Source organism: Amphibalanus amphitrite, unplaced genomic scaffold, assembly GCF_019059575.1.
Source record: "Amphibalanus amphitrite isolate SeventyFive unplaced genomic scaffold, NRLGWU_Aamphi_draft 001012F_arrow, whole genome shotgun sequence".
Lineage (NCBI taxonomy): Eukaryota > Metazoa > Arthropoda > Thecostraca > Balanomorpha > Balanidae > Amphibalanus > Amphibalanus amphitrite.
In genome coordinates, this window is record NW_024882506.1 from 79,644 (window position 1) to 94,228 (window position 14,585).

General features: G+C 58.0%; 2 protein-coding genes across 3 annotated transcripts; one reads left to right on the top strand and one right to left on the bottom strand.

The window, feature by feature from the left end:
• Positions 1–126: 126 nt before the first annotated feature.
• LOC122369155 lies at positions 127–5,900 on the bottom strand. 2 transcript variants are annotated; one of them, XM_043343652.1, is made up of 4 exons: positions 4,762–5,900; positions 3,453–3,848; positions 1,541–1,765; positions 127–910 (listed from the first exon to the last, which is right to left on the bottom strand). In XM_043343652.1, exons 1-4 carry the CDS (start codon positions 4,938–4,940, stop codon positions 715–717), a joined length of 996 nt encoding a protein of 331 aa, XP_043199587.1. In that variant the 5' UTR covers positions 4,941–5,900; the 3' UTR covers positions 127–714. The 2 variants fall into 2 exon arrangements, with proteins under 2 accessions (XP_043199587.1, XP_043199588.1); XM_043343653.1 differs by lacking the exon at positions 1,541–1,765 and adding an exon at positions 1,985–2,200 and having other exon boundaries at positions 4,762–5,424.
• Positions 5,901–12,784: 6,884 nt separating this feature from the next.
• On the top strand, positions 12,785–14,545 carry LOC122369158 (serine/arginine repetitive matrix protein 1-like). Its single transcript, XM_043343656.1, has one exon. It carries the CDS (start codon positions 12,785–12,787, stop codon positions 14,543–14,545), a length of 1,761 nt encoding a protein of 586 aa, XP_043199591.1.
• The last annotated feature ends 40 nt before the right edge of the window (positions 14,546–14,585 follow it).

Consider the following 14,585-nt stretch of genomic DNA (forward strand, 5'->3'; position numbering starts at 1 on the left):
CACGTGATTGACCCCGTAGTGAGTGAACCCGGTACAGACAGACTTGGAATTGCGAATGGTACCGAGTAGCCCTCTCGGCCCTCCTTTCTGTCCACAGACACGCACACACGTCTCGTAAACTCATCGTAAATGGTATCGCTTATATTTCCTATTTTCTACGAAAATAACGCGAGCGCCTTTGATGTTTAGATGAGCATAGTAATGAGTATGACAAGTGATACAGTAGGCTGACATTAGCAATCAATCTACACACCATCTCCCGCGGTTCCGGGCCATCCGGAAGACCTACACACACTCCTGAGCATTTGTCGCGGGCCGCATATCGAGCGATAGGTCACTGTACACTGGTCTACACAAAATGTCATCTAGGGGGTTTACACGAGTGTCATGCAGCATGGCGTGCCTCAGAAAACGGGCAGCAGCCGCGCCGTGAGTATCACAGTATTGCATGTCATGGCTTCGGCCTGCGCTATTACAGACTTGAATCGACATTTCAACAAATGGACACGGACATTTGTTGTCAGATGGTACATGTTACCGGGCCGCTAATGGGGGAGGGAGCCTGGCGGGCGTCTTGGGCAGCCACCGTGCCGGATCGTTCAGTCGTCCCCGGGCCGGGTTGTCGGTGCCGCCGGCGGTCAGCGGTCTGACTAGTGACCGCCGGTCCTCCGTGGAGACATCCTCCCCGTCCTCCAGTCCTCCAGCGCGCCGCGCTCAGTACGGCAGCGCCTCCTTCAGCGCCGCCCGCTTGACGATCCGCTTCTCCTCGCACTCGTTGCCCCACCAGCTACTCTTGACGCACTCGGTCCGCTTCTTCAGCACGAAACACTTGGTGCGCACGATGTTGAAGAAGATCTTGCCGACCATGTTGGCCGCACCGGAGCCAGTCATCTTCAGGCATGTGTGGAACCTGCGGCAGAAAGGACAATTGGTCAGCATCATCAGTGGTGAAACAATATGCTGACAAATAACATGCGAGGGAGTGTTCTAAGCTGGTGTTGCGAGTGGCTTCAAAGTCTATCGTAGAACGTTTATGTCAAAGTTATTTGTGAGCTACAAGAATGCGTAGTAAGGGGACCCGCCTAGCAACAACCCTTAGACTTTCAACATCACTGGGTGGGCGGACCTTGTCCCAGAGGTGGCTACCATGTCAGGAATGTGCCCTGGGACGGCCCCGGGCGCGGTCTGGCGTCCGTCACCGCCAGTCGTCACAGATTCCTCCGATTTGGGGGCACCTAGGGACCACAGGCGCCTTGTAAACAGACACCGGCCGGCTCTGTACTGTACCAGACACGACCGGTTGCCGCCCGGCGTCTGAGGCCCGAGTTACTACCCGGCGGGAGCTGCGCCAGACTGGGCAGCAATGCAAATATTGTGGTTCAAAGGTTCAGCGTTAACACGTTCCCCGCAGTAAAAACCCTACCAGTAAAGCACATAACACTGACCAGCGTTCAGAGCAAGGCCTGCTAGCCTTACCAGCTCCAACTAGCGTCTCCATAACTCCATCGCGGAGTTTTGGATGTGCCTGCCGTCCTCTCACCTTTCGTCGCACGCGCAGTGGTTGAGCGTGGAGATGCCCCAGTTGAAGAGGCCATACTTCTCCTCGAGCGATCCGATCCAGTAGGGACACTTTTTGTCGTGGTGCCGGCAGCAGCGGTCGGCGCCGGCGTAGCCGCCCAGCGTGCTGTACGTGGTGGCCGTGTAGCCCTTGCCGCACCACTTGGTGCCGGGCACGCGGAACACATCCAGCAGATCGCGCCGGTGCCTGCGGCCAGGGAGTGCCACGGTACAGTGTGGGTACTCACCGGGGACAGCCAGCCGAGCGGAGGAACGGGTTAGGAGCGCCGGCGGCGGAACAGAGCTGCTCAGCAGGCGGCGAGGGAGAGGAGGGGAGGATATCCCGGGGGTGCCTGTCTGCCCTGCGTGGTACTCCACCTACCGTCGCGTCGTGAGCCAGCCTCCCGCGGCGTCCGCTGCTCCCTACCTCCGGTCGCAGATGCAGTGAGACATGGTGAACAGTCGGAAGTTGAACAGTCCGTACTTCTCGCTGAGGCCCGGGATCGCGTACGGACAGTAGTCGTGTGAGCGGCAGCAGCGGTCGACCGTGTGCAGGCCGCCCATCATAGAGCGGCTCTGCGCCAGTGTGCCGTCGCCGCACCACTTGGTGCCCGGGTAGATGAGCTGCAGGTCCCGCTTCGTCCTGCAACGACCGGCCGGCCGCTCAGCGGACTGCGGAGCCTTCCCGCGCTGATCAGACTCCGTCCGACCCTCAGGTAACGGCCGGGGACCACGACAGACTAGTGGTCCCCAGACCGAAACAGGGAGGGGACGAGCTACCGCCCCTAGACCGAGACTGCCGGTTACCGGTCGGAGACCACGACAGACCGGTGGTCCCCAGACCGAGACCGGAGGAATAAAACAGTGGAACCCACTGCCCAGGCCCCGACCGGGACCACAGGCCACGATAGACCAGTGGTGATCAAATGAAGATCGCCTGCCACCGGTAGGAGACCACGACAAACCAGTGGCCCCCAAACCGAGACTGCAGGCCAAATAACTGGCGTTCCGTGCGAAAGACGCCAAATAGAAGGTCCAATGTTGCCCTCACAACATACTGTACAAGCCATGCTTGATGCTACTTCCGATTAATGCTGCAACCAGGATTTAATTCCAAAGTTTTTGTGGATTGAACACCCGACAAACAACGGGCTTATTATCTTTTATATGAAAAGTTTACTAGTACCGAACCGAAATTGGACCTCTAAATACGGTTGCGGACCAACATTCAACCCTCAAAACACTCCACACTTCCCGGAGTTACAACCACTCTCCAAAATATTGCGTGCACTAAAGCCCCGACAACTATCTCAACAACAAAGTTGCCGCTCTCTACCAATAACGGTAGAACCGTACGGCGACTCAGTTGGCTCAACGGTGAAGAAAACACAGTTAGCACCCAAAGCGACGCCGACAGTGCCGGCTGGCATGCAGTGGATCGGTTTCCGACCGGAAAACTTACGTTTGGCTGGCAGACAAGCACTTCCCAGGGAGGGGAGAGGGAATCAGCGTGCAAGGCTGGGACGGTGGGCATGGCTAGGGCGGTGAGCGTGGCTAGGGCGATAGGCGTGGCTCATGGCTGGCACGGTGGCCGTCCCGCCCCGCTACCAGAGACCCGGCGAGTGGCACTGAAGTGTCACCCGCCAGCGTCAGACCGGCAGCGGGATGGAACAGCGGGCAACACAAACACATTGATCACAGATAGAAAAGGCGTAAGAGTGGTGAAGGAACTCAAAGCGGGCTGATCATGAGGCAAGACCCGTGATGTACATGAAGTGACCAAGGCAGGCTGATAACTACTACTTCAATACTGAACCACGAGTTACATAATACCCCATTACCAGAGTTAATCACGATTCCGAAACCCACTACGACACACAGTCAACTCAGCCTACCTGGTGATATAGGCTTCAGCGTCCGCCTTCTCCTTCGCGTTGCCGTGGTGCTTCTTGTGGGCCACCTTGCGGATCATCTTGTGCTGCTCCTTGCAGATGCGCCTCATCTGCTTGTAGTCGAGGTAGCCGGCCAGCTCCTCGGGCACAGACTCCAGCAGCGTGAACGTCGCGTTCGTCATGCGGTTCTGCGCGTCCAGCTGCTCGTCCTGGTCGTCGGATTCCTGGTCGGCGGCCAGCAGGCGCGCCCGCTCCACGTCACTGTCGAACGACTCGAGGAAGGAGCCGATGACGTCCTTCCTGCGGATGTACTCGCAGTCCTTGAGCTCGCCCTGGGCCGTGAAGATGGACTGGATGAAGTGCCGTCCATCGGTCACCTGCCACAGGTGCAGGCCGCGGCTGCAACAGACCGGGGCGGTGGGGTCACACGGCGGGCCGGTGCAGCAGCAGGGGCGGCGCCGGACGGGTTGGAAGGACAGACAGCGCCCCCGGCGAGGCCGGTCCGATCCGGGGAGGTCCGGGAATCAGCAGCTCATCAGTATGCATGGGGCGTCAACCGCCAAATTCCGAGGAAACAATGGGTTCTGGAGGGATGGAATGCGACTGTTTGCACATAGCACAGACAATGCCGCGTAACACATGCTCTTATCACTTCCAGAACAGGTAAACGAGGGTGGCCGTTGGCTCACTCGTGCCTTTAGCCTTTCTTCCACCACGAGCCGGACTCCACGTGGCGCCACCTGTCTAGCCGGACCAGCTGTACCGGTCTTTAGCCAGACAGGTGTGCGAGCGGGGAGGGGAGGGATAGAGGGAGGAGAGACCGGCTTTCCCGCCGCGCCACGGTGGTACGATGCCAGTGGGCGGGGCCTACGGGCCGGGCCAGACGGACGCACCGGGAAATTACCGTCCCAGGGAGCCAGGTAATGAGGGACTGCGGTAACGAGGGACAACGAGGGAAATCTGAGCAGTGTCGGACAAACAATTTGAAAATTGAAATGGAGCAAACTGAACAGGATCGGACATAGGCGAGAAGTGCACACTGATTAGCAATTTGAAATAGTAAAAACAGGTAAAGCTTATTCAAAATGTGATTTGCATTCAACGACCATTCACGATGAACTACAATATACTTAAGGACTTGGCACATTGCAACGCTTGCCTATATCTTTGAGAAACGAAAATTAAAACTTAAACCCTGAATACTTTACTTATGTTCAGAAAGTGAGAATTCTTAGCAAATTCAGAATGCAAATTGAGTTATCCACGTCAAAGCTCTGGCTGGGGTTCCGTTTCCTCCTCCATCAAGACTCACGTAACGTTGCCGTCGACGGTTTCCATGGCCGTTTCCTTGGCGTGCACTCGGTCGAAGTGGATCCTCGTCTCCCGCTCGCCATCGCCGAGGTAGTCGACGGCCAGGAAATTGTTGGCTGCCGCCGGGACGGCCAGTACCGCCGCCGCCACCACTACCGCCCAGACTCCCGACTGCTTCATGGCTAGTGGTTTCCGCTGAGTGGTGCGGGCGCACGCGGCTATCTGTGCCGAATGGGCCGGGCCGCCGGCCGGTGCCGCCTATATCCCATCGTTCGGAGCGGTGACCCCACGGGCGCGTGGTCCCACCCGCCGACGGCCAATCAGCGCGCGGCTCGCCGTGACGTCAGAGACGCGCCCCCGCGGCGGCGATGAATGGGACGTCTCGGCGGCGACAACAGAGGGAGGCGGCCCTGGACCAGAGGGGATAATGGGCCGCTGGCGGGCACACACAGACACACAGACAGACAGACGGAGGGGAGGGGTGCGCAGGACCCTCCGTCTCGGGACGGATGGCACTGGGGTCGGAGGGAACGGTCTCAGGCGGGGAGGCGCAACAGAACGTGCTGCAGCATAAGCAGATAGGACGGTTGTCGGTTAGTCACTGCGGGCTCAGTCATTGGTACTGTAGTGGTGGCTACGCATCACATACCATAGTAAGCGTATCCGGGTAAAAAACATCCATGTATCAGGGCAAAAACTGTAGTGGGTGTATCAGGACAAAAACCATAGTAAGCGAATCAGCAAAGACCGTGCCTAGAAGGTATGTGAGTCAGGGTAAGAGGAGGAAGCTTGTCGGTGAGTGAGTTCACAAACACTCCAAATGCACAATCATTCGTATTGCATATGCTATTCGAGCCGTCGGCCTTCAGGACGTTCCGCATTCCCGGTTTGAAGCTGGTCTACCCGGAGCGGCGGAAGGCACGGCCAAAGCTGAGTTCCTGGACCCAAGTGAAGTCAGACCGGAGGTTCAACAAGTCCATGTCGTAATGTGCTCTGAGGCGTGTGTTGATGCAGCAGTCTGGCATTGGGTCCCTGATATCACGCCACGCCAGCGTCATATCTGCCGCCCCCCCCCCCCCCTCCTCCAAAGTCAAGTGCCAAATTTGCTCAAGTCACGCCACTTGTGCTGCACCAATCCAGTCGGCAGACGGACATGTTACCGCGTACCATAAAATGACTCACACACTGATATCATGGAACTCGTCAGAGGGCGGAGGCTGACTTCCGGAGGTCCCGCGCAACTGCGTGGGAGTCCTGTGGGCGACGCCCCGTCAGACATGGTGAGACGGTGCTGCGAAATGATCTGACATCAATCCACAGAGCGGTAGGCGTGTGTTTACATAGTTTTCATCCAGTAATATTACACACGCATGCCGGCTGATTCCGATCAGTTATCTGCTTCGGACTGGTACGACGTCACTCGAACCGATGCACCCTCCACGTCACAGCGTTAGTGGAGCGTAACCAGGGGCGGATCCAGGAAAACTCCAAGGGGAGGGTCATGAATCGAAGTGGTGCCCCTACCTATACCCAAGATTAAAAACTCAACGGATTTCGTCCACTTCATTTTGGTGGTGCCCCTATTTTCAGTTTTTTTTTATTTTTATTTTTTATTTTTAGTCAGTATCTTAACTCTTAGCCACAACCACATTTACCAATTGTAAGCAAGTATATATGAATGTGCTATGTGTATATGTATATGTTGTGGACGCTGAGTAGTGAGTACTTACCAGGAACGTTATCAGGTAAGCAAATCGTTGTCAGTCCGACGAACTTGACACTGGCGTCTAAAGGGTCTGTCCTTGACACTTCAGGCTTGTCAGGCGCACCAAAGTCCTTCCAGGGACACCACAAACCTGTCAGGGGCACCTACGGCCTTGTAGAGGCGCCACAGGCCCGCCAGGAAGCAGGGGCACCACAGGCCTAGCAAGGACACTACAGGCCTGTCAGGGGCACAACGGGCCTGTTGGGCCCATGAGCACCCCTAGGGGCAGGGGCACCACAGTCCTTCCAGGGGCACCGCAGGCCTGTGAGGGGCACCAGCGGCCTAGCAGGGGCACCACTGGTCTATCAGGGGCACCACGAGCCTGTCATAGCCAGGCATCTCAGGCTTGTCAAGGCCCAGGGCACCACAGGTCTGTGAGGGGCACCAGCGACCTAGCAGGGGCACCAGTCAACACAGGTCTGCCAGGGGCGCCACAGACCTGCCAGGGGCACCACAGACCTGCCAGGGGCACCAGAGGGCTGCCAGGGGCACCACCGGCCTTGCAGGGGCACCTTGGGCCTGTCAGGGGCACCACGGGCCTGCCGAGGGGCACTTCAGACTTTTCAGGGGCACCAGTCCTCTCCGGGCGCAGGGGCACCAGAGGCCTGCCAGGGGCACCAGCGGCCTAGCAAGGGCACCAGAGGCCTGCCAGGGGCACCACAGGCCTAACAAGGGCACCACGGGCCTGTCAGGGGCACCTCAGGCTTGTCAGGGCCCAGGGACACCAGTCCTTCCAAGGGCACCGCAAGCCTGTCAGGGGCACCAGAGGCCTGCCAGGGGCACCACAGGCCTAGCAAGGGCACCACTGGCCTGTCAGGGGCACCTCAGGCTTGTCAGGGCCCAGGGGCACCACAGTCCTTCCAGGGGCATTACAAGCCTGTCAGGGGCACCAGAGGCCTAGCAAGGGCACCACAGGCCTGCCATGGACACCACAGGCCTGCCAGGGGCACCACCGGCCTTGCAGGGGCACCTTGGGCCTGTCAGGGGCACCACGGGCCTGCCGAGGGGCACTTCAGACTTTTCAGGGGCACCAGTCCTCTCCGGGCGCAGGGGCACCAGAGGCCTGCCAGGGGCACCAGCGGCCTAGCAAGGGCACCAGAGGCCTGTCAGGGGCACCACAGGCCTAACAAGGGCACCACGGGCCTGTCAGGGGCACCTCAGGCTTGTCAGGGCCCAGGGGCACCACAGTCCTTCCAGGGGCATTACAAGCCTGTCAGGGGCACCAGAGGCCTAGCAAGGGCACCACAGGCCTGCCATGGACACCACAGGCCTGCCAGGGGCACCACCGGCCTTGTAGGGGCGCCTCAGGCCTGCCGGGGACACTTCAGGCTTGTCAGGGGCGTTACAGTCCTGTCAGGGCCCAGGGGCACCAGACCCGTAGTGTCACTGCTAGGCCTGTGGTGCCCCTGGCGGTCCTGTGGTGCCCCTGTCAGGACTGTGATACCCCTGATAGGCCGGTGGTGCCCCTGGCAGGTCTTTGGGCCCCCGGGCCTCAAGGGGGGGGGCATGACCCATGTGACCCCCCCTTGGATCCGCCCCTGAGCGTAACGCGGCGTCACACGCACGACACGGCGTGACGTCGACGTCGATGATCCGCTGCGATGATGACCTCAAACCGCACGAGAATAGTCAGCGTAGTCAACTAAGTAATTTCATTTGCACTAAGTCTGAGCTCCACAGTCCACAATTCTAGTGCTGAGTGGAAAAACACATGATTATCTTCCCTTCAACGAAATACGCACGAGCTCAACAATAAGTAATAACCAGTTCGTAATGGGCCATGCATGCATACAAATCATTATACTAATTAATTACCAAAACCACCAGCCACCTTGGCTGGTCCTAGTACGAAGGACGGTGTAGAATTACAAGGTCGGAGCGGCGCGTGCCGGGGGCAGGGTAGGGGAGTGCCGGGCGGGACGTCCTGGCATGCAGGCGGCACCGCCCCCGGTCGTCCCGTCTCGGGCGGCTGCCACAGAGCTGGGAGCCATCCCCAGTCCAGGCACGGGCCGCGACTGGAGACGAGCCAGGAATGTCAGTCGCACATACCCGCAGCCCCCGAGCCGGGTACTTGGCGGACAGCGCGGCACCAGAGATCATCTCGTAGTTCAGATCAAAAGACAACTGCTCGAAATTTGGCGAGCGCAATGGACTGAAGAAGTGACGAGTCATGCCTTGATTTGAGTTCTAAGTCAGACGCACCATTTCTACTTCTATGTGGATATTAAACGGACGATAGCCGTTTAATGAATTGTGGTAAAATCTAAGATCATATTCGCAAAATCCTTCCGCAGATGTATGGACGGTGAGATAAATAGAGCTGAGATACGATAAGATACGGTGAGATAAATCCGTAGTACGGTGAGAGTCAGCGCAGATACGGTGCTGCGTCGATCAGGCGCTTTCAGCCATTCACACGAGCTACCGCACTCAGGAAGACTTTCACTGCCCCAGATAGCATTCCGTAGTAAACGTAGTACTCCACTTCACCACGTGTTTACTGCTCCCTGTCACAGGAAACAGGAAGGAGCAGGTCCTGCCTCGTGACCGTGAATAAATGAAGAGGACCGTGTGAGAGTCACGTTCGCCGTGGCAATCCATATTCAGTGGTTCCCGAGCTGATAGTTGCGTCATGGTCATGAACTAAAGCTGGTAGTTGCCGTGCAGTTCTGATGGACCGAATGTCCTTTGATCAGACCTTTCAGAAGTCACCCAGCCACAAATGTGAATGAATGGATATTCGGTATAAAAATAAATACACGTACCTACTGATAGCGATATCATATACACGCGTGGGCATAGGGCCTGATGACGGACTAAAGGAAAGCTGCGGTGTGATCTTTGGCTCGGAGGGCGGCGAAGAAGGGATAAAGAGGTCGATACTCACCACCAATCTTGACGTTGGGCGGATGTGGAGTTCAGATTTAGGACGGAGGACGTAGGACCGACGGCCGCATGCCGTTCCATAACCGTCTGCTCGACGGTGGGAGAAGGCTGGGTCGTGAATCCACGTGAGATGAGTTGACAAGCCTGAGGAAAAGAATGAGAACAGGATCAAAATGACAGACATTCCTATGAGGTCTAGGAACACAGTGAGAACAAGATTAAAATACCAGGGACAAGCGTCTCAATATATCGGTCTGGAGAACTGTGTGGCAGGAGTAATCATCTGTTCCTATCCTCAGTCATCTCACTATTTCAATGTAAGGGCCTTGTCTCCAACACTCAGTCCCATGAGTGACACCCGACAGGTCGCCTCCTCCCGTACCGGCCTCAGCACCAGTTGACTCGCGAGGTCTGCCTCCCCGAGATGGCCTCTCACGGGACTGGATTTGTTCTGTCAGATGACCCCGGTCGCGTGGCGTGGCGTGAGGATGACGATGGTCCACGTCTTTGGTTTCCAGAGCCACCCGACCGGTGATCTATCTGGTGGATTTGACAGGTCCGTATTTGTTGGATTTAAAGACTGACCGGTCAAAATCTGTTCGAGGTGATCGAGCCATATGGGCTACTGTTGTCATGACGCAAGGTCAAGGTTATTCAAAAATCAATTACCTGACATGTGGAATGTATTACTGATCACGTACCACTCAAAACAAGCAGTGAGCACCCAGTCCCCTGCTCGAGCCCACTCGACTGAGAGCAATATAGCCTGCTCGACCTAAAACCTGCATGCGGCACATGAAGTACCCACCGGCCGACCCGGCCGCGCGACCCAGAAAACGCCGACCGGCCGGCCGGGCCGGCACGCAGACGACCTTGCCCACCGTGCACGGCACCATCCATCGGACGATGAGTGACGTCACACGTGTGATGTCACCGCTGGTACCGGACGGACCGGATAATGAGGCTCAGGTGAGCGGTCCGACAACAGACACGATCGGTGTTTTATCCGGGTGAACCGGGGGCCAATCCAGGATCACAACGGGATGCCCACTTTCCAGCTCACCGTCACATGCTTCACACACGAACATCCTGTAGAAAACTGTGATTAACATATAACTTGATTTTGTTTATATCAACCCCTATTCAATTCGCCCGTTGTTTCCGTTGACTTATACGAATAATGACCACACCTCCGGTGGAAGCCGTGGGTTGTCACTGTCCGACATTCTTCGGTAGGCTGAGCTCATTGTATATTGTATAATGCCTAACCATCACGCTCTCGATATCCTCAGAACCCATCACCACATGGTTATTGGCCATAAAGGCATTTCCGATGATCAGACAACCCAACCGTAGAACAACCGCCCACTATCCGTTGCTGTGTAAACATAGGATGCCGATAAGACGGCTAGGATTGTCTTCGTGTAGCTATCAGCAGCGGGTTTATTGTTTCACCGTGAGTGGGCACTCAGACGTTAAACGGTTAGCCACTCCACACGCTCAATCGGCGTACAATGCAAATACGATTGTCTTCGCCGTGTTAACACAGCAACAGTTTGTCAGGCCACTGATACGTGTAATTCATTATCGTGAAAAGTACACATTGTCAGTAATATACTGCTAGAAACCAGCCCAGGATAGTAGATAACACACATACCATCCCCCTTTGCCAATCCTCCCAACACCTAAACTTAAAAAGTCGGCAGCCGCGGAAAAGCCGAACCCACATTCCGGTCAGCCTGACCCGGCTACTCAGTAGTGAGTCCGGGTCAGTTCTCACAGTGAGATTGCTCGCTCCGGTGCCGTTCAGCCCGTTCATCTGAGTGGCTCTCACGCAGAGGCCTTCGCCGGCAGCCGAGCGGTCGCGGCGCCGCACCAGCCCTCTCCAGAGCCGGAAATTGAGCTGCCACCTCGTCCGCGGAACTGCAGACACTGGAAGGTCACTGGAGCCGACAGCGCGATACACGAGTGACAAGGTCGCCTTCGGTGATAATACGCGTCAGCGGGATATCTCAATATCGCAAAGCGTTGTATCATGAGAGAGAATATGCGAGAATATGGTAGATTAAGAGATCTAATATATAAATACCATATAAGCCTAAAGGAGGCTGGACACATGATTGGAATCCACAGAAATCGATAATGAGTGCAGGTGCTGTGGTAGAAGCAAGAAATGTGAAATGATTCGAAAGTATTTCAAAACCACGATAAGGCATAGGCACGCGTCACAAATAACAAGCGAACAAATCAGTTGCGATGAATCTTGTTAGCTTTTACGAAGCAGTCATGTCTACGTCTCGGCCCAGAGCCGTACCAGACCAGAGCCTCACGGTCAGCCCTGAAGGGGCCTCCCCAAGGTCACGGTGTGTCAGGGTCAGAGCTGATCGTGCAGGGCTTCACAGACACACCAACAATAGACGGCAGCGCTCGGCTGCAGGGGGTCAGCCCAGGCTGCACTTAGCAGCTCAACCGTAAGTGTCACATACAGCGGAGACTGCAAGAGCAGTCCGACGCAGGACGTCCGACCGCGCACCACGCGTGAGACGCAACACGTGAATGAATAGGAAAAAGATTAAGCTCCAATAATCGGAGCAGGGCTTCCCTGCAAAATGCAATTTCACTGAGCTGAAAACCAGACCAGCAGCTCATGCAAAAATGTTGCAAAACAGGTAACCTTTTCATGCATCGATTAATCGGGAACTGAAATGATTGTGTGTGTCTATGACTGAAGCATGTCAGGAAGTTCTGCGTCGTTTCTGGGAATCGCTGCAGCATTTCGCGTGAAGCCAAGTTCTGCCGTCAGCGGTCGCGTGGGGTCGCGTGGTGAGGGCGGAGCTACCTCACGTGAGACGGACGACGTGTCTGTGTACGTCACGCTAAGACGAGGGTGGCGCGGCTGCGACGGCGGCGCCCATTCGTCGAGAGCGCCGTCGGGAAGCCGGCTGAGCACCACTGATTAGAAAATCGATCGCCGCCAGCGTACTGCAGAAACCACGGCTGGCGGAGCGCCAGACAGCCAGTCACGTGACGCGACAGAAATAGCCGCAGCAAAAGCGGCTTCGCGCCGCAGTGCGCAAGCAATGAGCGAAGTCCGCGGACGAACAGCACGAACAACACATTGAGCACGACTCTTTGCTACTGCAATGGTTTGGGTGCTGCCCACATTGCCAAGAGCGACTCTAGCGCACCATAGTACATCTCCAAAAATTACCTCCAATGGTCTAACCTTGAGCTAGGACGCTCCAGACCTATCCATCATTCAATTGAGCTAACGATCACGCCACCCAGTGCGTAGCAGAACTGCGCCGCCGATCTGGCCCTCCTCAGCGATGTCGTCCGACCTTCCGCCATCTACCCCAGCGAGCAGCAGCGTATGACGGAGGCCCTCTCGGATTTCGAGGCCTACCTGACTACCTACCGGCGCGACTACGCCGTGCGAACCCTCGAGATGACCGGCCCTCTCCCGCAGTCCATCCCCGCGCCCGTGAAGACCCAGGGCGCCGGGCTGGATTCGAACAAGCGGCCGCGGCGGCGCGGCCGGCGACCGGCTGAGGCCAGCTCGCTGTCGCAGAATGGCGGTGGGTTCATCCTGCCCGGCCGCAGTCTGACCGTCGGTCCTGCTCCCGGCGTTCCGCGCCCACCGTCGCACGGAGACGAGCGCGATCATCAGGTGTCGGAAGCGCTGAAAATCGACCTGCCAGACGGCGACAACACCGACTACAATCAGTGGCTGCTCTCCAAACTACCCGAGATCGTCGAGAAGTGCTGCCGACAGCAGGAGCCTCCACCTCGGGTGATCGAGGTCCTTCCGCCGCCGGTGCGCCGCAAAATCCGCATCAACGTCACAGCCAACCCGAACCGCACCTCGCCCGGTCGGCGGCAGGACGATCACCCTGAAGACCCGGTCGAGGGCTCCACGGACGAGTTTGTGTTGGACGGCGCTGAGCTGCGGCAGGTGCACCGGGCGCGCTCACCGTCACGGCGGCGGCGGCGGCAGCGGCGCCGGTCGGAGCGCAGAGGGACCTCCTCTAGCGCCAGTTCTCTGGAGTCTGTGAGACGGACGGCGGCGGGGGACGCAGCCACAGCCGAGCTGGTGCGCAGGGTACTGGAGGAGATGTTCGGCCCGCGACCGGCAACCGGCGGTGGCGGCTCTGAGAAGCAGAAGGAAAACCTCAGCAGGAATAGGAACAGGTCGTGTCAGACCAGTCCTCGACTGGCTTCCGGAATGAATGAGAGGAACAATGGATGCGGAGAGGGACAGGTCCTCACAAAGCCTGCAGTTCAAACTGAGCCACCTACCGCCACCGATGCAGCTGCCCAAACGGAGCTATCCGTGCTGTCCCCGCGGCGCCTGCCGCCTCCCCCAGCCGTCGTCAGGTCTATGTCTCCTTCACCGCGACCTCGAGACACGTCCCGATGCATCCTGGACACCCTGACCGAGTCAAACCGACTCCTCAGACAAATGTCCGAGTTTTTCCGCCGAGCCGAGCTGAACGATCGCATCACTCAGCGAATGGAGCTCGGAGACGCGTCCAGCCCTCGGCCGGAGCTGCCCTCCAAACGGGCGGGCGGAGAGGTCAGGTCTCCGACCCGGCGGTACCTGGGCGGAGACAGCTGGCGGTACACGGACCAGGCACCGACCGGCGGCGGGGGCACGACACGCAGCGACGGCGGCCTCTCGCACGGCGACGGTGTGCGCCCCTGCACCCTGCGGCAGTGTTCCGACAGCGAGCTCAGTGCCCGTATCCGGCGGTTCGCCGCCGAGCAGTCCAGCCCGGGACGCGGCTGGGAGCGGCCGCGCAGTCCGACACCCGTCACCCAGCTGCCGCTGCCGAGCGGCGGCGACTCGGTGCCCAGCTCGGGCCGCTCGTGGGCCAGTCCGCAGCTGCTGGAGCTGCACAGCGAGGACCGGCCGTACCGGCCGCTGGTCAGCCCGCCGCCGAGGCACGCCGACACGCCGCGGTCCGAGTCCGGGGCGGAGGACGGGCCGCGCACCTCCAGCCCCGTGGCGGCGGCCCCGCCGCCCGTCTGCTCCCACCGACAGGCCGCCGAGGACATCGACAGCACAGACGTGCTGCTCAGCTACGACCCCTGGCACGCCATCGAAAACGACTTCAAAACGCTACTCAACTGACTGAAATGTCTCACTGTAATGTGACATGTTCGCCGCTGAT